Raw genomic sequence first — 26,061 nt, forward strand, 5'->3', positions numbered from 1 at the left:
ATACATAGAGGAAGTTCAACCATGCAGCATCCTGGTGAGAAACTCAACTTCTCATGGGCTGCCAACATTGTCAACGACATAAATGAAGACGTAGCTCAGGCGGGACACTGGTAAAGTTTATTGTTGTATTTAAATTCATGGGTTTATTCCGTAAACGGGTTGATCCATTTTTTTACACAGCTGAGCCATAGTATTTCTCAAACTGTTATTCAAAGCGTACGGCCCGTTATGATCATCCTTGGGGATAATTATGCTGCTTTGACACAGTTAATCAATGCCATGTCCCAGTCTTCTATGATTGAAAGGCAGGCTCTGCAAGATTAACCTGATGTTATCCACACCAAGAGACAACAGTCATTTCCAGCACTGCTGACTTAGATACACCTAAAAAACTGCTTGGACACAGAAGGGTGAGCATGTTCTGGTCTGCTTTAAAGATGCTAGCAAAACCAGAACAACTGGTTCAGCCCGTTAAATAATCTTTGCCTGTACAGCAAAATAGCATGAGGCCATTCATCAAAACAAGACAAATAGGACCCCAATGGATATCAGCATCACCAAGCACCATTAATCAGACTTCTGCCAGAGCACAAAATGTTCATCAATAACCCCTGTCTGAGACACTGATGTTACTATGACATGTCAATATGGCCAAGTTAGTCAGCCAAACAGAGGAACCCCAGTACATTGGTATCAACCCCGGTTCTTTTTCTGACTTTGTTGGCAGAAGCAACGTTTTTGTTTCTGGACCAAAAGCGACAAAATAAATGACGTAAAATGACACAACACCAAGTCTTTACAAGGTTTCCGACTGGAGTGGTCATTGGAAGAGACATTTGGCCTTCACTGATTGCCCACTTACCATTGTGACCTTGATGAAGGAAGACGGGTGGATGGATGGATGATCAGTGAGATGTGGAAGGCATGGAACGGGAGCCGTACTAGTATTACTACAAGTCTGCAATCTGCACCATTCAATAAATATGTCTCTGGCTTTGTTTCATTTCCTACTGCAGCAACATGACTCAGCAACGACACTGTTCAGAATCCCAATACGTGCTGGAAGAAGGTCTGAAAGAGACATTTATATGTACATGGAGAATAAAACCTCCCAGGAATAACAGGAAAATTATACTGCCATGTTCGACCATCAATCAAAAGAGAGGAAATACCTAAATAATTTGCGATCGGAAACCCTGAAACAAACCAAAACTTGTTCAACAACTGGTTGAAAAAATGTGTACTTTCGGCTCTAATTACTATGCTATTTACTTTTGTATGATCATCTTCTTTCAAGATGAAATTCTGGCGGAACCTGGCTATGACAGCAGTATCTTATAGTGTAGTTTAGAATTGACAATCAGGCTGCATGTATCCTAGTACTAGTACAAGTCATGTGTGGAGACCTACTCGTTGTTCCTGACAGGAGACGAAGGTCTGGAAGCCGGGCGCCACCCCGAAGCCCAGCTGGTCAATGAAAGGAGGCTCATCCTGGGTGTGGATCTGAACTTTGATACCGGCCTCGAATGATGTTTCGTCTGTGGAGAGAGGCCAGAGAGACAAGGGCTCTAGCAAGGGCGGCATGATCTGGTACAAACACTGCACATATCCACACACGTGTGCATGCATATAGACCACATCCATGAACCATAAATTTGTTATTACCTTCAAAATAAATTACATTTTGTGGGTGGAATATCATTTCATGGTAAATGACATGAGAAACCAGGCTTATGGCTTAAAACAGGTTTATGTTAGAACATCAACGTATCTGAAGGAGTCCTAGACTGTTGTAAGTAGCCGGCAGGAGATTTATTTACCATGCGGGTAAAATCAGAGGCAAGGGAGAAATTTATAAATAAATGATTAAAGGGATTTAAGGACAAATCAATGGCACTGACAGTTTGACTGCAGCACTGTGCCTCTATGGATTTGACGTCCCATGTGGCAGATGGGCCTCCTTGATACTGATATCAGCACACATCACAAAAGAACATGCGGCGCTGGCCAAGGGCTTCAATGAGGACCCACATTATTTTCATCACGTTTGTGGGGATCGCCAGACTGCTTATCGGGCCAGCGAGGCCGCGGCTGGCTCCGAGCGATTGTCTTTGAGGAGGCAGGGTCATATGTAATGTCTGTTCTTTTCCCTGAGCATCTTCCAGGTCGTCACACTTTATCTCTGACTGTGATTCACATTCGTGTCTTGGTTGCTTTCTTTTTCCTTCTGTCTGCCTCCCTCCCTCCCTCCCTCCCTCCCCTCCCTCCCTCCCTCCCTCCCTCCCTCGTATCCATTCTTCCCTCCCTCCCTCCCTCCCCTTCCTCCCTCCCTCCCTTCTATCCCTTCTTCCTTCCTTCCTTTCCCCCCCCCCCTACCTCCCTCCCTCCCTCCCTCCCTCCCTCCCTCCCTCCCTCGTATCCCTTTTTCCTTCCTTCCCTCCCTCCTTTGCCTTTAGGGGTTGCAGTGTGACGGTGTGGTGTCGGTCACAAAGCTTTTAATGGCAATTCCAGGAAGGGACCTTATTCCTTTGATTACCTCATATACATAACTACCACTCAAGAGCCACTTAGATGGGCTGATGCCTCCTTTATGTCCCCCTGTCCATCTGTCAATGTTATAAAGTTAGAATAATGATATTTGTCCCTAACCTTGAGTCAAATGGATCAACGAACAGAAATACAATTGCCATTCTAGGATGTTGCTAGCCAGTGACGCCTATAAATGAATGATGGTGGTCTACAAAACTGTGAGAGGCCTCGTATTCCAATGGCCTTATTAATACTAATCACTCTGTGCGCTGCAGTGTTATTTACCAGAAACCTAATTTAGAGTAATTGACCGCAGAATAATAGCCTGTCTTACATGAACCCAGCAATATTAATCTTTTCTCTGTATCTCCATTCTCGTTTTTACAAAGGTGATGCAACCAAGCAGTGCAGCCAAACAGAAACACTCTGGAGAACCTTCTCTCTTCGTTGCTTTGCTTTGCCACTATTTCTACCTCCATTTTACATCTAAAGATATACAGTTGGATCGCCTTTCAAACCAGGCCAGCACTGTCAAGAAGACTGTGTGTGTGTGTTTGCATTAGCGTGTGTGTGTGTGTGTGTGGGGGGGGGTCCACCGTGAACAGACCCTTTTTAAGGGTTTTCTATCTGTTTATCTGCCAAATGGAGATTCACTTATTTGAATGATGAGGAAACTGAAACACAAAGACCACAGTTTAATATGAGAACAATAGTTCTCATATTCAATATCCATTTGTCAAGACATTGAATTGTTGCTAATCTATAGTGCACGTGACGGGGGTTTAAAAAGGGTATCTTCTAGATTTCTGGCTTGCTCACATTTTACAATATTCGTTAACTGCATGTTAGGAGCTCTTATAGCTCTATGCATTGTACAAACATTTACATCTTTGCAGATTTGCATCTGGCTAATTATTTGCTAATTTAGGAATTCAATGATAAGAAATTACCGTGAATAAAAGCCTCATCCAGTACCAACAAAGCAGATTTCCTGACCTTTGACAGAGTCGCACTTTGGGAGATTAAAGCCAATTTGTGAGTGACTTGGCTGGCGGTCCTTGCGGTAAGGTTGGAATACACATAATTGCTTATTTCATTGTCCATTCAGCAAATCAGATATAAGTCTATTGGGTTTGCTGCAACAGTGCATCCAAAATGAAAAGCATCCAGCATTGATATAATAAGTGATGCAAAAGCATTTGGCTACCTGGTTATAAGTCATTCGGCTTCTGCTTTCTTGACAACAAATAATGGGACATAACCTTCAGAGGAAGTGGTAGGCAGTATGTCAATATTTAACTGGATGAGCAAAAAAACGAATACTTCGATATTTGTCTGTATTCTTTCTTTTAAGCTTCATGCGGTAAATAAACATGACTTTGATGAGCTACATTGTCACTAGGTATGCTAGAAAAGCATAATCACGTTGACTTCAAAGAGACTGGTGCATTACGCAAGCCTGCTTCTTGAGTCCCATCATTTAACCTCAAATCGAAAATGAAAGCGTAGGCAATGCACTGTGGGCCTTACCGGTCTCTCCCCACACTGGCAGATACTCATCCTGTTGAATGTCAAGCATCAGCTCCAAGCCATTGCCCATTCCACCCTTCATCGTCACCATTAGAGGGCGGCCATCCTGGCCCGAATTGAAGGTGTAGCATTTCCCGTAGCGGGTGAATATCTGAAATATAAGAACATGAAGAGACACATTAAAGGGGTATTCAATGTAGACAGGCTTTTTACCATTCATAATGCATAACTCAGTGTCACATCAATATAATTGTTTTATTATGGTGTACCAACTTTATAAATTATATTTAAATATGATCATCACCTCTGCCTTTCAGTTGTAAACATCAGAACTTCTTGTTTTATAAAACGGTTGATAATGGTTAAGAAAAGGAAAAATAACACGATGCCGGTAACCGCAGTAAGTATATCTATGATGTCGCTATGGTTATTTTCAGGCATTCTGGTTTAAACAGGAGGGCTTTGTGACTCAAACAGAAAAGAGCCATAACAGAAGGGGAACAGTGCTAATGGTCTTTTGAAAGAGTTTGACTTCTATAAATCAGATCGTTACTCCTGATGTAACCTTTCAGTCACACAAGGGGAACCACGTGGATGTTCAGCATTAAACAGTGTCCGTCCCCCTTCACATCCCTAGGTGAGCTCCTGTCCTATTATGGAGGGTTTGGCCATGTCGCTGACAATGGAGAGTATCTATTAGGAACAACATGTCTATGAGATTAAATGACCTATGGGCACATAACAACAACAACAACAATGGCAACACATGATTGGCTACAAACTAATGGAAATGTAATCAAATTAAGGACATCAGAGAATTGCATACAGTGGACAAAGCCAAAAATCAAACTCCTCCTCATTGTCTCCATGCCTGTCGACCTTGGGCTGGATGAGAAAAAAAGCTTAAGTATCTTGTTTTGAAAGGGCAGGCTTAATGGTGCACAATGTATTCACCATATCAATGAATACATACATGCCATTAACTATGACGTGGGCTAAAGGAAAATGACATGTTATAGCTGAAAGAGCAAGGGGAGGATAAGGTAACCAGTATGCATTATGGAACAGAGTTTAATAGTTTAATCAGTCACTTCATTATATTAAAGCAAAGATACTTGTGGAGCTGAATCCTGCAGAAGGATGTTTTGGGTTTAACCGACGACTCCATCCTTTGCAGTTTGGGAAAAATGAAAAAGACACAATAGGGTAGTGGGCAGGGAGAAACAAATCAGTGGAACGCAACACAATAGAAAGTGAATGGTTTTGTGGCACATTCATGCCAGACTGAAGCATACAGGCCAAAGGGCAAATGGGATCTTCTAAGCTTTTTTGATACATTGCACATTATTTTAGGTTGCCAGCAATTTGTTGAATTTATGTTAGCTGCTAGGGTTGTGTAATATTGGCATGTTTATGTAATTTCTTTAATTTTCTATCTCCGATAAATTCTCCCTATACTTATTTCCTAATCATTGTACTTTAACCAAAGCCAAATTGAACAAATCCATCCTATTGTTTTGTGCACATAGACACAATCTAATACTTTCAACAATGATCATATTAGAGCCTAGGTGAGGCAAAACTTACATATGTGATTTGCTCGGCCTTTTATCATTGTTGCTTGGTAATCATTTGGTAACTCCATCTCTGAATCTACTGTGTAGAACTACTTAGAGAAAAAGATTAAATTCACTTTATAACCGGCTATTATCATAATATCTAAAATTTTCTTAGAAAGTCTTGATTAGCTGAGCACATAGAATCCTGACAAATCATTCTCTTTTCAGACTTTTCGGACGAGAAGGTGTGTGTGTGTCTGTGTATGAGCGTGGGTGTGTGCTAATGTATTTCTTTATGTATTTGGCATCTCTGGGTCTGCGTCTGTGCGTGTGTCCGTCTACGTATGTGTGTGTTAGGATGTTTACGGACATACCTTCCGATAGCCTGAACACATGCCTACAGCTGTGTCTCGTTTCGAAGGCGCAGAGATTGATTAAAAGGTTTGAATGTAGGGGGAGGAGGGAGGAGATTGTCGTTAACGTCGCCTTGGTAACCAGAAGGTTGTGCTGAACGATGCAGCGCGGGGGATCGGGGGATCGGTCCAGTGACCTTGGGGGGCTCTGGAGTTTCTTTGTGGCTTTGCGTTGACGGAAGCACCTGGGAGCCAAGACTGGGGGTCTTGAGATCTTAACGCGCACGCCCCTCTCTTCATTATGTGCTATTAAATCGAACATCGTTAGATCTACTCTGCCAAGACACACTCCTCTCTTCCTAGCCCTTCTCACGCAAGTACCCGCTTGCACCGCTCACGTCACTCACAGACAAACACACACGGACATATGCGCACACACGACATGACGGACGGATACAAATACACACACACACAAGTGAAGTCACACAACCCCCCCCCCCCCCCACACACACACACACACACACACAACCACCAACACACAAGGGAGTTGAGTAAATGGGAAACAAGGATGATTACTATTCCTTCGAAACAAAGACATAATAAGAGGTTGGAAGATTATGTGCGCCTCATTTTGGATTCAACACATTTCACTCAACTTTGAAGTGGAAATGAAAAGGTGGCAAAAAAACTGCACTGGAGTGGCATCTGCTTCCTCTACACTCCCGCAGTCTTAAGACATCTACAACTAACACTATATAAATGTCCACACCTTTAAACTGAAAAACAATCCCTCAAAAAAGTCGCACACAGATCACACAGGGCGGGAATTCAGACATCACCTTTGGCCGTTGTCACAGAGTGCCGAGATGTCACTGTCTGTCTGAGATGAATAATTCACCCTGGGACAACAAGAGAATGTAGAGCCCTCCTCGGGCTATCCTTCACATGATGACGTGACAAGGGTTCACAAGCTGCTCCATGAAAACGGGGCCAGGAAAACACACTCTCTCACTCGCTGTTCGATGAAGTCTGAGATCAGAGGGGGGAGAAACACCGTGTCCGGATGTTTCACAGCGAGACGAGCATGCACACAACGTTTACTCAGGTAATTTCCACATTTCTTCAAAGGCTAGATACTTTAAAGGGTAACGGCACACAAGTTTCGGTTGGCCTCCAACTAAAGCTTTCCACAAGCGCTCCTTGTTGATATTCCCGTAAGGGTCTTACCAAATAATTGTTGCACAGTGTTCACTTGGGGTATTTACTTTTATGTATTTGTAAGCAACAAATGAGGGTTGATTTTATCAACATTATTTATACCTGCACATTGAGGAGAGCATAGAGCTTAGAGTGAATGTCCTGTTCAAAAGGCGCCACCTCTGATCAGGGGAGGCATTTCCGATCCCTCCGCACACTGACAAATCTATTGTTCTTTGATGAAGACTCCAACAGGAAGCAGTTAGTCTGCCACCTCTCCTTTCTTTTACAGGCTAAAGGAACTATAACGTTGGTGGTTCAATAAGCCAAACACGAGGGAGAAGGGCATAATCCTCTCTACCAAAATTGGTTGGGGCAACTGCAATCAATAGGCCTCCCCTGGGTGAACGCTAGGAGGGAACCTGGCTTCAGTGTTGACTGTTGTTCATCACCGGTATAAAGTGGAGTGAGGGATTGGGTGGAGGAGGGAGGAGATTGTCACCATTGGATCAAATTAACATAGAGAGAGAGAGGGGTCCTGCATATAAATGCCCATCTGTTGTTTTGTGTGGAATTGTTCAGCGGACAGGTGCTTGTTATGCCTCCCTGCCACGGTTCTCTGCTGTGAACAAACGCCATTGGTTTAATTCACTCCAGCAGCTTTGCCTCATCTTGCTGGAGGCCAGGCAAGTGGGTCACACACACACACACACACACACACACACACACACACACACACACACACACACACACACACACACACACACACACACACACACACACACACACACACACACACACACACTGGCCAAAACACTGCCACGCTTTTAGCTTTGAAGTGGTAACACAAACAGCTTTATGGTTCTGGACAATACTTTCTGGAAAATATGCCCAGGCATTGCCTGAATAATGGTTAGGGAAAATACACCGTAAACACTGTTGTGGCAGTAGTTTTGTACATTCGTCATACATAACCTTTCTGTATAACGGTTTCAATAGTGGCTGCATGATTTGTGCATTTGCCAAGGTGATTTGTGAGGGTCAAATTATTCAGTTTCAAAAAGAAAGATAGACAACACACAACATATAACATATAAAATATTACATTTTACATATAAGCAGTGCTTAGACATACTTTCCGGAATTTGTCAAAAACAAATATCAGCAGTTACTGTGACTGTTCTGGGCTGTACTAGACTAATCTGTAGATCTGTACGAGAGAGACATAGCTACAGGGTCTACAAGGTTGATGTAGGCCCTTTCCACAGTAGTCATGGAAGGAAAATCACAGACGGGCGTATAGTCTAGATAGATAGATAGATAGATCATTTATTGTCCCCTTGGGGAAATTGTTCTCAGTGAATAGGCCAGATACACATGACCGTTAACCACAACAACAACATAAAAACTACTACCCGTGCCTTGGTTAATATAGAAGCAGATCCATAGGAAGTGTTTCAGCGACACTTGTTGTTGTCCTACGATGACACCTCAATGAAAAGGGCAAATGACAAAAGTAAAGGTTGCTTAGCTCAGCATAGTGCTACACAGCTACACTGTAGCTGTGTAGCACTAGTGGAGGCTGACCTGTCACATAGCCGTGGATATAAAGGGCTGCCTTATTATGAACCGACCCCACCTAAAATAACTGAATATGCATGGTGCTTTCTAATGGAAGTAGTAATTAAACTTTCATGCTAGGATGTCAGTCTCAGCCGAATATACGCATCAATGCTTTGACTACTTAAACACTCCTTTCATGCGGTTGTCAAATCACCCTGTCCTGGGAGTAGGCTTGGGTCTATTTCAAAATATAAAAGGCTTATAAAAAAGGATTGAGCTATATGCACTGATCCTTTTATAGTCCTACTTTAATTATTGCTGCCTTTCCACCAGAATGATCCACTCAAACCGCGTCCCATTTCACCCTGCTTTGTGATCAGATATAATCAGCAGAGCTGGAGCTTTCCGACGAGGCCGGCACTAAAGGCTCTTCATCAGGGTGTCAGAGTGTGCCATAAAGCGCAGCTAAATGAATCTAAGTCTTCATTAGGCATTGACTGGTCTCCAGAGAGCATGGGGTTGTACAGACATTGATTTAGCTGTAATGGACGAGAAAATAGGGCACTATATGAACCAGGAGAGAGAGGCCAGGGGGCTTACTCAACCGAGCCGGATGAAAGGACTAGGGCACTCATACCGATGCTCCCGCGGCTTTAGCTTTATTTGTGCCCCTCTCTTCCGCGTTTGTGAGTATCTGTGTTTGTGGATAGAGAACGATAATGAGAGTTAAATAACGAAAGAGAGAGAGAGAAAAGAGAAGGGAAGAAAAAGCGAGATAGAGAGAATAGACTGAGAAAGGAAGGGAAAGGAAGAGAGAGAGGGAGAGAATTAAGAAAGCACCGTGAGGCGATGAGGCTAAATCCCAAATGTAATGGAAAAGAGCATTCAGCACTAAACCAAATAAATACAGATGGTGCCTCTACACGCTCACTGCAGAGCGACGAGAGACCCAAAGCCCAGGCTTCACCAAGTAACGCCCAGGATAAAAACCGACTAACGCACTAGCCTCTCCTGCATGCCAACATCCAAAATAAAAAACTTTCCCGCTGTCCACACACTCACGGTGCTGAAATTACGCGGCCCGCAGAGTTCTCCTTGGTACCGACAATACAGCAGCATCTCCTCCAGCTGGTGTCCCAGGCGGTCGAGCAACTGCCTCATGGAAGGCTGGGACTCCCGCGGCGGAGGGAGAAAGTGGTTGAAGTCCAAAATTCTGGCGAGTGGAGACCAGGGGGGCTCGGCGCCGTTCGGGCTCTCGCCCTCCCCGCTCCGCGGCGCCAGAGCCTCCCGCGCCGCAGCGGACACCTGCCAGTTCTTCCCCAGGAGCCCCAGCCACCTGCCCGCACTGAATATGTCCGTCTTCTTCATCCGCCGCGGCAGCAGCAGGTTCTGGTTGCAGATGGTTACGGCGGGGAAAACGAGCCGCTTGGCGTAAATCATGTGCGCCTTGGTGTGCACGGGCGACGACAGCAGGTAGCGCACGCGGTTCGAGGACCAGGTGAAAAGGAGAGCAAGCGCGGCCAGAAAAGCCAGCAGCCAGGCGACCCTCCGCGGGTAGGAACCGCTGAGGAAGACGTGCCTCAGACCGTGGAGCGTGGTGTATTTTAAGAAAAGCTTCCCGGCTTCGGCAAGGGAGCCCGGTCTCGGTTTGGATCCAGAAGCGTCCCCCTGGCACATTTTCACCTTAAAAACAGGTTGCTAAAGGTGAAACCTTTAGCACCTTTGACGAACCTTTACCGAACTAACAGCATGATCACAGTGAATTGGGGGAGGGGGTGGGGATAGAGGGGGAAGTCCAAGCGTCTCCCGGATGGCCGTCGCCGTCTCGTCGCTGGTTTATTTTGAAGGGAGAGGGCGCGAGTGGAGCGCACACGGCGCGCGCTCGCCTCGCTCGGCTCTGAGAGAGCGCGTGGGGTGAGTGCTGCTGCTGCTGCTGGTGGTGACGGGGTTTTGTTAGTCGCAGAGCGGAGCGCTCACTCCCGCAGCTTGACCGGGGGGCGCCAAGTTATTCCAAATGATTTAGACCACCACCAGCCAGCTGCAGCGGTAGGCAGGGTGTAGGCTACTAGCCCGTGGAAGATTTCCTCCAGGCGCTGTGTTTTTTTTCTTCCCCCCAAGCCGTTTTGAGAGACATGGGGGGATGAACGGTTTAAAAAAACGATTATTAAACACGAGTGTCTAAGTGTCTAATTTTTTTAATCCTGTAGTACTTTTTGCCATTCACTCACTCACTCGTTCCCAGTCACCCACCATTTAAGTCTCATTTCTTGGGAATATCGTTTGCTGCGTAGTTGACTGCAATCATCGCCTCCAGTGGCTTCAGACGATTTGTCTTCCTTTTCTGGCTTGTCACACGGATCTCCACACCAGCCCTACAAACATACACAGACACTATATTCCCTCCCTAGCCCCACGATTTGCATTCTTCCTGGAAACTAAATGCTGTGTAGTCTACTTGTAGCTCAGAATGGAGGGTCTCTAACCCCTTGAATATAGCAGCTGCACACCACAAATGCAAGTGGTTTAAGACTCATGCGAAACATTCCACAAGCTCAACTCTTAAATGATCTCTTCTCCATATAAAAACAACGCAAGTTGTTGTCTCCTAAATGCCATGTTAAAGCGTGCTAATAAAATGATGCAGTGCCCCCGGTAAACGAATGCAAATACAGCGACCGCACATCGTTAACACGTCCCTGGAGACAGCTGCGGCATAACTTATTTTAAATAGGTTCTGTAACCTCCAGCTGCACTGCTTTCTGGGTCATCCGGGAAATCGGCTTCCAACCGGAGGAAAAAAAGAAACATGCCCGAATGAACCCCCAGCATCAACCCCTTCAGGAGGTTGGTTAAGTGGAGATGTATGCCCTGTTGGCCATCATCATCATCATCATCATCATCATCATCATCATCATCATCCGCGTAGCAGAGTTCTAGTCCTGAGTATTTCCTGGCTGTGGTCCAGGCCGGCTCATCCCTGAATACCACCATACCAGATCAGAGGCTCAGAGCTGCAGGTAGGCTTCTGGCTACACTTTATTATGCATGTGTGTGTGTGTTTGTGTGCTTATGGTTGTGGTTTGTGTGTGTGTGTGTGTGTGTGTGTGTGTGTGTGTGTGTGTGTGTGTGGTGTGTGTGTGTGTTTGTGTGTGTGTGTGTGTGTGTGTGTGTGTGTGTGTGCGTTGTTTACGTGTGTGCTTATGTGTGTGTATGTGTGTGTGTGAGTGTGTGTCTGTGTGTGCAGGCATCTATCTGTATGTGTGCATATGAATGAGTGAGGTCGAGGTAGGTAAATGCACAAGGGAGGGAACGAAATGGCTGGTGAATAAAAGAGTGGGCACCAATTGAGGACACCTTTGCTGTTTGTGTGTGTGTGTGTGTGTGTGTGTGTGTGTGTGTGTGTGTGTGTGTGTGTGTGTGTGTGTGTGTGTGTGTGTGTGTGTGTCTGTGTTTGTGTGTGTGTGTGTGTCTTTTTTTCCCATAGGGAATCACAGTCAGCAGTGCAAATAGAGCATGGAAAATCATGCATGTGAAGCAGAAATTCTCCCCCACGTCCCGCCCATCTCTGGCGGATGCGACTCCCCTACCCCATAATGCTTTCCCATTTCCACGTGATCCCATGTATGATGCACCGGTTAAGCCCCATTAGGAGCACATCAGGAGTTACAGCGGGATGTTTACCAGGGCGTTGGGTCACTGTTTAGCCTTTGAACACCATGGTTCCTTCCTTTCGGGGCTGTTTGCCGGGGGGGGGGGGGGGCGTCTGACCAGCGGCAGTGAGTCACCAGGCAGCGTGCAGAGAAGACCCCGTTGGGCGGACACGGTTGGACATGAGAGGTCTGGCCGCTCACCTGACCTTTTCAATGTTTCCAGTTTGTGGAACGTGTCTGGACGTTTAGGGGTTGTGATGACATTCAATTCAATGTATTCAAACCGGTACACTCCTTCGGTCATGCCTCTGAAGACCATGACTGCAAAGGCAGAAGAACAGATATATGCTTTTTAAAGGTATTACTTTACAATATTCTGGAGAGGGGCCTTATGTAGCAAATGTTTACACATAGGGTAAAATAGATAAAATGAATAAATAAAATGTATATCTTAGTTACCCATGTGGCTGTTGGGGACAAGCATACATGAAATATGTTTGACAATTGTGCAGAAGAATGTAATATGAAATGTCCCCCATATACTTGTTGCATATGGCCATGATAGATAACCTATCTATAACTTTAAAACACAATTGTTCAATCCCTCGTTCAGGCAGCCGTGCTGAAAGCACATTGCAGGCGGGAGCTCTAACAAGCTAATCTGTCCGGGCAATGAGATAATTATACTCAAAAACAATCCCTCTGCAACTGCTACAATTAAACTAAATACACTGCTATGTGGTGCTATGAAACCCCAGTTAAAGACTTGCGCTAATCCATCCCTTTGCTCTCATTCCCGACGAGCATGGGAGAAAACAGGGAAAGCCATTAAGGAGCTCTTCCCTAAAGCAATCCCAGGAGTGGGGAGCATGGACTATGTACTGCTTCACTGGGACTGGCAGCAAATTATGAATAAATCCTGGGGTAACTGATGAATACAACATTCCCAACAGTCCCTTTATTTATTCAATAAAGAGCGAAAAAAGACAAATAAAGACACAGAAATGAAGCTGTTTCCTTGATTAGTATTGGCTGGAAGTAGAGAAAGAAGGCTATGACTAAAAGTCTATTGATTTTCAAGGGTTGCGTATTCTCCAATAGAACAAGCTCAGAGTCTATAAAAGAGCCAGTGCAAAAATGCACAGGCACTTCAAAAGCTATTTAGCCTTTCTACCAAAATCCATCATAGAAAAAAGCATGACAATGCTGTCTTTCCAGTATTTTATATTTTTACTTAAAATGGGACTACAACCAAAGAAAAAGACTGGATCAGTTGGAGTGACGGTGAATCTTGGAAAGCTACCAGCACCATGAGTGGCATTTCACTAGGATATTGTTTACGCTCTTAAATGACCTGTCGGCAGCCCTTAAGATATCGCTCAATCAATCAACCAATCAATCAATTATAGTTGCATGCATAATCTTTTAGTGTGTATGAACATCAAGCAAACCCATATGGGACTACTCAAATATCTCAGTCTCTTTGAATGTGTATCCCCCAGTAGCAGCTTAGTCATCGAGTTAAGCACAGCGTGCGTAATACCCACACACCTACCAGTATGTGGTATGATTATAATTGACATAGCATCATACCTATATATAAATATATTTATATAAATATGTCTCTCTGCATCCCAATCTCCAAACAATCATCGCTTGAAGACTGACGTTATATCCTTCCGTTCCTGAGTGATGTAAGCAATCAAGCAAGATGGCAAGGCTTTTATACACTCAAGTGCTTTTAGTATGATGGCTTGTATTACTGCAATAGTATGTCTCAAAGTGTGGCAGAGACATGCAATCACCTACCTATACACTTCAGACACAAATCAACAAGGAGCCTGAACAATAAACGGGCCCTTTCTCTAGGCTAGCTGACATTGTTAACTACGCCGTCATTCAGCTCCTCAGCCAAGGGTGGTTGAAGAATTTGCAGTGGTAGGGGTGCTAAATCAAAACCCATGTCCTTCTTCACACATTGTCGGTCAGGACTCTAGTCCGACAGTCAAGCCAAGTCCAGTCAAATCCAATCTGTTTATAGATCCCTCCGTTGAGTCGCACGGCGCTTCAGCGGTTTGACAGCACTTCATAACATTCAACTTATAACCAGAAAACTCGGACAAAAGTCGCCGGGAAAAGAAATGACTCATCAACACATCAACAAGGACACTTTCGTTCAGGATGGCTAACTAACAAGACATTAGTGATGAAAGTGTCTGACTTTTCATTTTACAAGAGAGACGTCGGGATGCTACATTTGAAGACAGGGGCTACCATCTGGACCTGACTTTCATAGCTTCTAATAAAAATCCATAAACCAGAACAACCAGTTGCACTGACAAACCATTCTTCACCATGATTACAAAATATACGCCTATAGCCACAACTGTGAGAAACACAATATTCTGATAAAACAGTTGTGGCTAGTAGAGAACATATGGGATTCTATTTTTACGAGGAAGCGATCCACGTGGATTTTATATATTATTTGGCCTAGGCTCAACTGGTTTGAATTAGGTTTACTTGTGATATGACTCATGAAAATGGTATTCTGCAAAACTTGCCATCCCTTGACATGCCAATTAATGCCAACATATTAGTTTATTTTGGTTCTAAAACAGTTCATTACTGAGGAAACCTTGGTTTTAGTCTAGGAATCAAATTGCATGAGTCTAATTATTTTAAGAACTATATACATAAGACTCAGAAACACTAGCTTTACTTTGTTCCACTACTTGAAGCAGCAACTTCCTTTAACACATATGCATGGTCTCTGATACCATAATGCACACATTATATCATATCACCTGTTTCACATGGTCTCTGATACCATAATGCACACATTATATCATATCACCGGTTTCACATGGTCTCTGATGCCATATAACACACATTATATCATATTCACAATGATTTATGGTCTCAGATGCCATAAGGAAACTGTTATATCATTTTAACCGTTTCACATGCTCTCTAATGTGAAAATTCTCGAATACTGAAATACATCTCTGACATGATTAATGGACAATTTAAAGATACAAGTGAAGAACCTAATAACAGCAATAACAGATAAAAAAAGTTAACCCATAATGCCTTATGTTATTATTCTATGAGGTTTAGCGGGTGATACAATTATTGTGTAATAGATTACAATCATATCTCGTGTGAAAGAAAACAACACTGTTTCAGCCCATCTCCGGATTTAATTTAGTTGAAATAGTTTGGACATACATAAATCACCATGCAACGGATGGCCATAAAATAAAATGCGTTATCTCAACCACTTCACCAAGTCAATAAAAATAGTTCATGCCCCATTCATTTGAAATGGGAGTAATAGGATAGCACAACATTGCAGATAGTCTCTGGATAGTGGCTCTGGGGGGTAAGACACATCATAAGGGTCCTTCACTGCCTCCATAGATGGGGATGGATTTGCACTCCAGGGTTTTTAGAGTCACAGAATGCAGCAAATCAAACTGTCAGTCTGGGGGCATACAGACCAGGCCAGGGTGAGCCTGGACCTTGGCCTGTTTTCTCTCTCTTCTCTCTCTCTCTCTCTCTCCTCTCTTCTCTCTCCATCCTCTCTCTCTCTCTACTCTCTCTCTCTCTCCCTCCCCCTCCCCTCCCTCTCCTCTCTCTCTCTCTCCCCCTCCCTCCCTCTCTCTCTCTCTCTCTCTCTCTCTCCCCCTCCCCTCTCTCTCTCTCTCTCTCCATCTCTCTCATCTCTCTCTCTCTCTCTCTCTCTCTCTCTCTCTCTCTCTCTCTCTCTCTCTCTCCTCTCTCTCTCTCCTCTTCATCTCTCTCCTCTCTCTCTCTCCTCTCTCTCTCTCTCTCTCTCTCTCTCCCCCCCCCTCCCTTTTACCTTCCACTGAGAAATCTTCCAAAAAATCGTTCAAAAAAAAGTATAAATATTAAAAACTGTAAAAATAACCAAGACAAAAGACAAAAGCTAGACATAAACAATGAAAAGAGAGAGAGAGATTCAACAGTTAGGCCTGGGGCGCTGGGTAGCTGACAGAGGAACAGGTTGTGATTTACAGAGACAATTTTCCAGGATAATTGTGTGCATGGTCTGCTCTTAGGGACAAGAGTCACTGAGGAGCCCCACTCTCCCTACAGGGTAGAGAGGGGGACTAAGCTGTGGCATTGAATATCAGTAAAGGCCGAAGTAGCGGAAACTTGACACTAAAAATCGATAGTTTGACCTTAAACATTGGAAAATAACTCACCTTTATGAGACATTGTGCGCCGATTGAACTTTTCAATAAAAGGATGGCATGAAGCGATTAGGCTCCACACGTAATGGCCAGGGTCAATTGTAAGTGGATAAGCTTGTGCCACGGCAGCTCTCTCTCTGAATGATTTAACGAGTTAATTTCTTCCGTTGTGCAAACCAAAGAAAACATATGACATGATAATATAATCATACGGTCTGGTTGCTCCTCAGTTGTAGGATAATTATATCATTCATTACACTGTTCCTGGGGACTGGAGGCCCATGTGAAATTCGAGTGGTAATTACTTGATGGAATTATGAAAAAATCACAAAACAACAAACACAATCGTTTAGTTAGGTTAACCCGTGAGGATTTGAGTGCGGGACTGACTAGCCTAAGGTAGCTTCACATAAATACTGAATTATCTTGAATTAAAGTTGGTGAAGCAGTGTTCATAGAATAGTCTCAGGGGTCGTGTGTACAGTACGGTACACAAGGATGAATAATGGATAAACATGATCTAACTTTGTCTTAATGTTGTTTAGGGTTCGTTCTCCTCCTTTCCACCTGCTGTCCTTCGACTTCTCATTCCCCCATTCCCCTTACGTCCTTGTCAATCTTTCCCCCTGCTTTTCCCCGAATCAGTCTGTCCATATCTACAAGTTCAGTTCCTTTGTTCCCTTGTCTGTTTATTGTCCTTGTGTCTCTATGCCTCGAGGTTCCCAAATTCTAAGTCTTTTCTGCCAGTTCATGAAATGGAGATTTTTGAGTTTCTTTATCAAGGCCCTTTGTTAGGTTTCCCGAGTTGTAGTCTACGTTTGGATCCTGTACTACAGTGTTCCACTGCCCTGCCAGCAGCGGACTCGACAGATGGTGCTTCGACACCAAAAATAATACATTTAAATCTTTTTGATTTTTTTTTAATCCTTTTGTATTCCCCACAATTCCCCATGTATTGACATGCTTTAGCTCTCCTTTGAATGCACAGAAATATTTAAAGTGGTTATCTAAACCTTTCCATTTGTACTCTGTTAGCCTTATATCTGCTTTAGGTAAGATTTGAGCATTAAGATCAGAAGAAAGAGCACGATTTTGAAACCAAACAACCCATTAAACCACCCCTCCCTCTTGTCCCCGTCACTCCCTATGTTTCTCAGCCTTTGGGAAGTCTTGTGTTTCACGTACCAGTGATTGACAGGCCTGATGGATTCCTGGAACCAATCAGGGGAGATATGCCCTCCAGAAATGAGCCGGAAGCCTTCTTAAATCTAAATTGGCTCATCCAGAGGCGGACACAGTCAACTCGTAACAGATATTCTCAGAAAGCAATTCACTCATTGAGAGCTGACAAATCGCTAATCCATTTCTCACAAATGACACTCAAATAATAGATGTTAAATCTTACCTACGGCCTCTTTAACTGATGGATCGATAGATGTGATGGATCGTTAGCTGGATGGGGGTGATTATTAATTTTACTCCGCAAGGTGTAACGAAGGGAACTCCTGCCTGCAAAACAAGACTCAGGCAGGATAACAGAGCTAATTTATCCAGGCAGTCATGCTGATGGACGGACAGACGAAGAGAGAGAGAGAGAGGGAGAAAGAGAAAGAGGTAAAAGGACATGGCTCTGATGAAAGACTATTAGAGGGGCCACCGGCTACAGCATCACTTCCCTGGTTGCCCGGACTTTGCACTACCCATTTGATGCTTGGGAAGAGACAAATTAATGTTTTTTTGGTCAAATAAATTGTCCCTCTCCACCTGACATTCATGAATGAACATTTATCGTAAAAAATCCCTCCCAAATGTTTTATGGGGTCTCTTAGGGTATGTGTGCAAGCCAGCACTCTATGCCAGGGGTGTGTAATCTAAAAAGTTAAATAAAGGCAGGAATGTAAGTATATGAATAATGTTTTGGTCCATCCTTCACAAGGAGCGCAGTTTAACAAAAAAGACAGTGGATAAATACAATGTATCTATACATCTATCTATGGATCTATTCATCTATGGATCCATCTTTGGATCCATTTATCTATCTATCCATCAATGGATCCATCCGTCAATGGATCCATCCGTCAATGGATCCATCCGTCAATGGATCCATCCGTCAATGGATCCATCCATCCATCCATCCATCTATCCATCCATCTATCTATCTATCCATCCATCTATCCATCTATTGCCGCTTTTCCACCGCACATGTAGCTCGACTCGACTCGACTCGACACGACTCGACACGGTAGCAGCACGGGTCGTTTTCCACTGCAAATAGTACCTCTGGACGTGGGCGGGGTCGGCTGCGCGAAAGGGCCGTGACGTATTTTTGTACGCGACGCAAACAACACCTACGCAACCCACACATGTACAGAACCCACATAACAACTATGGAGGACATCGATAACATTACTATTATTAGCTGGCATGCTGAAGAAGTTGAAGAAATGGAATATGTTGGCTGCGGCGCTGCTATGGCTGTTACCAGCATGGTTGCCATGTCGCTCTCGTGACTTCGTCCCACTCTCTGGCCAATCAGTGGCCGGCCGTCTGCCGACGTCACCTTTTAGCATCAGCTGAGCTCGCTTGGAACCTAGAGCGAGGCGGTACTAAAAAAAGCAGCCACTTCAGGTACCAGATACCATGTTTTCGCGGTGGAAATGCAAAAAATGCGAGCTGAGTCGAGTCGAGGTCGAGGCGTGTCGAGCTGGTACCATGCAGTGGAAAAGCGGCAATATGTCTATCTAGCCATTAGTGATGGGTTGGTCACGAACGATTCGGTCAGAACGAACGAATCCCGAAGGTGAACGAAGAGAACTGATTCCCAAAACAAGAGAACTGATTCTTTTTTCTTTTTTTTGAAACACATATCAAAAATATGGTCACGTAAATTAAATATACAAACGAACAGAACTTCGTCTCCCCGCGATTGATTGAGTCTAAAACGTTCTCAACGATTCAACCAATGAGAGTACTACAGCAGGTAGCAATCGCGTTGCCATGGCCCATAGGTAAACAAATGATAAGGCACTGCCACACAAGTTAACTAATGATCGCTGTAGACTTCAATATCATGCAAGCACTTTGTTTTCTTTTTATTTAGATCTACATCACAATTGCATTCTTTAAGTAAGTATTGTTTTTACCTACCATTACGAGTCTCGTTTGCTATGTAGGGTATTCGCATAATGGTTCTGCTGCTGCTTGCTTACGTGCTTCACTGATTGTTAGCGCTACTTGGAAGACGCCATTTCATTCTTACAGCACCCCGTTATGTATTAAGGATATTTATGAAAAAAGGCATGTATGTGCTTTATATATAAGCTTAATACTTACACTTAAACTGGGTAATTTCGCCAGAACATTAGAAAGTAGTAGGCTACATGCATGTTGATCACCATTTATTCCATGAATTCCGATTCCCTGCCAAATGACGTAACAGATCATCTGACTTAACGAACGAATCAAAGAAACAAATCAAACGAACGAATCGTGATAGTGAACGGTATGTATGTATGTATGTATGTATGTATGTATGTATGTATGTATGTATGTATGTAGGTATGTATGTATGTATGTATGTATGTATGTATGTATGTATGTATGTATGTATGTATGTATGTAGGTATGATGTATGTATGTATGTATGCATGCATGCATGCATGCATGCATGCATGCATGCATGCATGCATGCATGCATGCATGTATGTATGTATGTATGTATGTATGTATGTATGTATGTATGTATGTATGTATGTATGTATGTATGTATGTATGTATGTATCTATCTATCTATCTATCTATCTATCTATCTATCTATCTATCTATCTATCTATCTATCTACCTTTCTATCTATCAATCTATCTTTCTGTATCAATCCACTGCATTTAATTCGATTTTTCAATATGCAAGGACATTCAAATATGTGGATGTTTTGGTTTAAAACACCATTTTAACAGTTCTTCCAGGACCACTTCAGTACTTAAGTCCTCAATACACAAGCTGTCCGGTCCAGCCCCAAAATATTCACCAGGCTCCACCAGTCTAATTGTCCTAATCAGAGGACAGCGTACTTCATTATGTTCAATACAGCCTATTCACGTTCATTAAAATGACAATGATCATGCATCGCTTGAAAGAGCTGCTGCTGTTGTGGAAGCTTTTAACCGGTAGTGACATCTCTGAAGCTTATCTTTTTTGACAAGAGGTGCCTGGTAGAGTTACTTTGCGTGTGCATGTGAAATAGTGTATGTGTGTGCGTGTGCGTGTGTGTGTGTGTGTATGTGTGTGGGTGCCTGTACATGCATTTGTAAACCAAATGTCAAGGGATGTCAACCTCCCACACTAACAAGTGTAGAGCTAAGGAGGATAGGGAGCTTGTTCGTTTGGGAAACACATTTCCCTTGTGGTGTCTAAAACCACTCCAGGCACACAAATACACGCACACATACAGACAAACACTCACCCACACGCACAAACACACAGACATGCACATGCACACATACGTACACACAAAATGGCTACAAAAAATAGATAGAAAAGACTGTCCAAAGACAGCAGTGCACTGGGTTGAATCTAATGGAACTTTTATTTTGATCGAATTTCAGTAAACAGAGATATGGTTCCTCTGGAGATATTTATGATTGTGTGTGTGTAAGCTTGTTGATGGGGCTTTGTATGCGTATGTTTGTGTGTGTGTGTGTGTGTGTGTGTGTGTGTGTGTGTGTGTGTGTGTGTGTGTGTGTGTGTGTGTTTGTCTGAGTCTGTGAGTCTGTGAGTCTGTGTGTCTGCGCACATAAACATGTCAACTCTGCATTTATATCATAAGGGATTCGCTCTTAATTGTTGGCATGTTGGCTCCATTTTCTTTTTTTTTTACATATTTTTTCCTCTTCCCAAATGGTCTCATATATCCAAATGTTTTGCATGGGGTTCTGGAGGCACAACAACATTAGCTCTGGCGGGAAGCCTCTCTGCAGGGCGGCCTGGCCACGGCGCCAGGAGCCAATTCCCCCGCTGGTATTTCAGCAAAATGTTCTACACTCTTCCAGTCGGGCTAGCATCATTAGCGCTTCCCATTTGCATCCGCTGTGCTTATTAGGCTGTGGATGTGCATAATATTATCACACACTCCTCCGCCGTCACTGCCCAAAGGCGGCGGCCGAGCCCGCCCCAGCCCGCCCGCTGGGAGGGGGGGCTGCCTGGATACTGGAGTAAAGCAGAACATCATGAAGGGATGCAGTAAGCGCAGACTTCCTGCTTACACACTGGGCCACGGCATCGCCGCTTACAGCAAACATCTGACTTTTAGTTATTCCCTCTTTGAGGTAGAGTGGTTGGTTTGAGCTGGAGTGTCTCAATCGAGGGGAAATGTCGTTTTTTGTTTTTGTTTCTGGAGGATACTTGAGAGGCAAACTTGATGAGGATCACATGTGTGATATGGTGGTTATAACTGGAGTTGGGAGCATCCAAACACAAGAATGATAAGAAACAAAAATGCCTCTCGATGCTGGGTTATTCTCTAGAGGGTTATGTTCATGGTCCATAGGGTGTCATATATACACATGGTTTAAAAACACACACACACACACACACACACACACACACAACACCACACACACACACACACACACACACACACACACACACACACACACACACACACACACACACACAAAATGATGGATCACTGGCCATTTCATTTCTATACAGCGCCACCGCGGCGCCTTGCTGAGGCCACGCTCTCATGTTAACAGCCTGTCTCTCTGGTGACACACCATGCAGTGCTGCTGAGCAGGGGAGACGCGGCCACCTGTGAAACCCCTGGAGGCTCTTAGCGGCGCGCTCTGGATATAGCATCACATAGTGTGGACCGGCCTGTCACACGCTTGCTGTTGTCAGCCCAACGCTGGCCGCCTACGGCCTGTTACAGTCAGGCGTCAGTCCTCCATGGCAGGTCAAGTCACCTGGTTATCTCTGGACCCCGCACTAGACCTTTATAGAGCTGCTCCCCAGCGGTGTCACGCCAGCACTAACACAGGCCTCGTTCAGGTCGTTAATCGGAGGCGGCAGACACATAATCAGTGTAGTAATGAGCGACACCTGTGTCCGTCCCCCCACGAGGCCTCCTTGAAAAGGGTCTGTTATCGATAAGCACGATGGCACCGTCCCCTGAGACTCTGGAACCAATGGAGTGATTTAGAGAGGTGCGACAACAACAACGTGGTCTAGGACCGGGGGTGTTGGCGTGGTTACACTGATGCTGTTCAATTTACCGGGGCCTTGAAATGCAAGACTGTGTGCTTCCTGTGCAATCGCACTCTCCCTCGGTGTAAAATAATCAATCAATGCATGAATAAATTAACAAGAAAAATAAGGACACAGCGATAAAGAGCGGGTGAGAGACAGATTGGGGCAGAGAAATTGCAGATCATTAGTATGTCAAAGAAAATATGCACTGGGAAGGTTAACATTAGGTGTGATTTTTTTGTCAGTACATTTAAAAACACAATACCCAAGACTGTTTTATTCCCCCTTTTATTTATTTGCATAATTCCTGATTTAAAATGACCTTAAGTCTGTGTCTATTTATAGCGGGAAGAGAGAGATGTATTGTGTTCACATGCGTAAGTCATTCTGAGCACTCTCTTACTTGGCATTGGCTAAGAGGTAGTATTCTGTAAGAAGCCATTAAGGTAAAGTCATACGCATAATTAGCTGATAACTGGCTGTTCGCCAGTCCATACCGTAAGACATGTCTTACTCCTATGTAATTGCCCCCAGTATGGCTGGATTATCCCTCATTTTTACACCATGGTGAGGCATTCATCTTTGTCAAGCTACACAATCCATGCCTTCGATTTTTCACCGCTTCACTAGCTGTTCAGTAACTGTCGCTTGATGTTTCTGGCGCTGAAGAAGATGTAGCCCACTCAATTCTCCAATTAATAACCAGAGCTTTATATCCTGTTGGATGTGGTTGGATGCAGATAGAACTGGCTTTATGACTGATTCGGTTGGCCTCTCTTTCCAAGAGACGACCAATCAATGACTTAATTAAAAAGGTTGCATGGGGGGAAAAAAGGCAATCATTCACCGGCATAGAGAAGGAGTAATATGTTGCCATTCTACCCAGCCCACGGATATTAAATGACCCTCCATGCCCTGACGAGTCCTGGCGAGGAAAAAAATATGTAAAAATAATAATGAAGAGAAGAGTATACTAATGAGTTGACCAAGAGTACCGGGAGGATGCAACCCCTCCAAACAAATGTCTGTGTGTGTACATAAACACACACAGACACACACAAACAAATATCCACACTCCCCCATTAAGAACAACGTATAATGCCTTAACTTCTCTGGAAAAAGCTTGCATAAAAAAAAGCAGGAAGTGCTCTGTCACAAAAACAATCGAAAAATAACATATTCTGTAAATATTGTAAAACAGTGCCCCCTTGTGTCACCAAAGAGACAAACAACCCCACTGTCTGTTAGTGGGGGCGGATGAGGGGATTTTCCTCCTTTGTATTTATTTGGAAAAGACATTTAAATGATCTCTTCTGAAGGCAGAGAAAGATTAGAAACATCATAAGAACAACAATAAGAAAACACAACAAGGAATAATTTGTTTTTGCAAATTTCCCTTCTGGGGGAAGAACATGAAGTGAATAAAACGATTGCTCTGATAGAAACGTTGGGAGCGTATTCAATGAGTCAACCTTGGCAAATGATAAATAACAAATAGGAACCTAATGCGACAGAAGACGACAGCATCTTCAGACTGCTATTTGAATTCCACCGAGTAGCTGGATGAATATTTGATGGTGTTCTGTGTTCACCTTGGAACGGAGAAAGCACTTGTGGTATGTGGAGCGTACCTCATCCAACCCTGACGCAGCCGTAATAACAGCTACTTATTCCCCTTTAGAACTGCACACCGGCAGAGGAATCCTCTGTGGCGACATGCCGTCATTAACCTGACTTTGACTTTCCTTAATGTCTGTACGTGCCTTTCTGATTCCCCCTGTAGATGATACAATTGGAAGGCTTTCTAAAGGAATGGAGCGCACCCCACACATTCCATACATTAACGCCTTTGTGCTTTAAGGTTACGTACAGTGTTCCCGTTACTCTGAGAATGGCAAAAAAAAAAGAAGTTACATTTAAATAAAGGACAAAAGGGCTATTTGTTAGAAAAATGACAGGACAGCTGTTTCTATCATGGAAAGTGGCAGTTTAATTAGACTTACTGCCCATGTTATTGTATATGGTAATATCGGTTCAATACATGACTAGCTTTAATTATGTGCCACAGCCAGGATCTGGTGTTATAGTCACTGAAACCCACTCTGCGTAAGTGTAATCCATTACACTTTCTAATTATTTACCAGCGTCTATTACATCATGGCCCTGTGCTTCTTTGGCATGATAACATTATACTTTGTCTTTCCAGATACAATTTCTGCCAAATGTGTCCTATAAAGTGCCAAACGATGGCAAGCATTTACAACTCGGAGAAGACACGGCCAGCACTGGCATTTAATTAGCCTTTCCCCTCACTCTTTCTATACCGCTTGTGTGTCTCACCCTCCCTCTCTGTCTGTCTTTCTTACATACAGATAGGCCGGTTCCACAGCCTGCTGTCTTTTCTTTGCATTTGTCTGGCTAACTGTATGTCTTTCTTGCCAATAAAAGGAACAATTACAATCTTTGCCTTATCCTGTGTGTCTGGCCGCCTGCATGCCTGTTTCTCTGATTGTCTGTCTACCATGTCTGTCAGTCTGTGTGTATGTTTGTGTCTGTCTGTCTGTCGGTCAGCCATCATGCCTATCTTTCCACCATTACGACTGTCTGTCGGTATTTATCTGACCTTTTCCTTTTGGGAGCCATTCTGTCTGTCTTCTGTCCTTTTTCTCAGTTTTTTGGACCCAAAACAGTGAACTGCTCTCCAGGAGAGGACGGCTACGAGAGAGGAGGGTGGGAGGGAAGGGGAGGGGAGGACAGGAGAGGAGAGGGGAGGGGAGGGGAGGAGAGGAGAGAGCAGGAGAGGGGAGGAGAGGGAAGGGGAGGAGAAGAGAAGAGCGGAGAGGAGCAGAGAGGAGAGGAGAGGGGAGGAGGGGAGTAGAGGGGAGAGGAGATGAGAGGAGAGGAGAGGGGAGGAGGGGAGCGGAGAGGAGAGTGGAAGAGGGGAAGGGAGAAGAGCGGGAGGAGAATTGAAGAGGAGAGAAAAGGAAAGGAGAGGAGAGGTGAGGAAGGGGTGAAAGTGAGCCCCCCCAGTGGGATGGCTGTCTGCCACTCGGTTGTAAATCTAGCCGCGTCCAGGGGTGCAGGCAGCAGAAGAAGAGGGGCATCTGGATCACTGATCTGACTGTGGGATCACTTTGTGCCTGGGGGCAGACTTACTGCAAGCTGAAGCCCAGGTCGTGGCTGTGAGGCCCAACTATTGACCCAGCCGTCTGCT

At 44.1% G+C, this 26,061-nt stretch overlaps 1 protein-coding gene across 3 annotated transcripts in view; it reads right to left on the reverse strand.

Annotated features, from left to right (window-relative positions):
• asic1b (acid-sensing (proton-gated) ion channel 1b) overlaps nucleotides 1–26,061 on the reverse strand; it is a 148,190-nt gene that overhangs the window by 15,622 nt on the left and 106,507 nt on the right. For all 3 annotated transcript variants that reach the window (XM_056606017.1, XM_056606016.1, XM_056606015.1), the window contains 2 exons: nucleotides 4,060–4,210; nucleotides 1,411–1,538 (listed from right to left, as the gene is read on the reverse strand). In XM_056606017.1, coding sequence (XP_056461992.1) covers nucleotides 1,411–1,538; nucleotides 4,060–4,210 — 279 coding nt within the window. The remainder of the gene's footprint in view (nucleotides 1–1,410; nucleotides 1,539–4,059; nucleotides 4,211–26,061) is intronic.

This window comes from Gadus chalcogrammus, chromosome 13 (assembly GCF_026213295.1).
Source record: "Gadus chalcogrammus isolate NIFS_2021 chromosome 13, NIFS_Gcha_1.0, whole genome shotgun sequence".
NCBI classification, from domain to species: Eukaryota; Metazoa; Chordata; class Actinopteri; order Gadiformes; family Gadidae; genus Gadus; species Gadus chalcogrammus.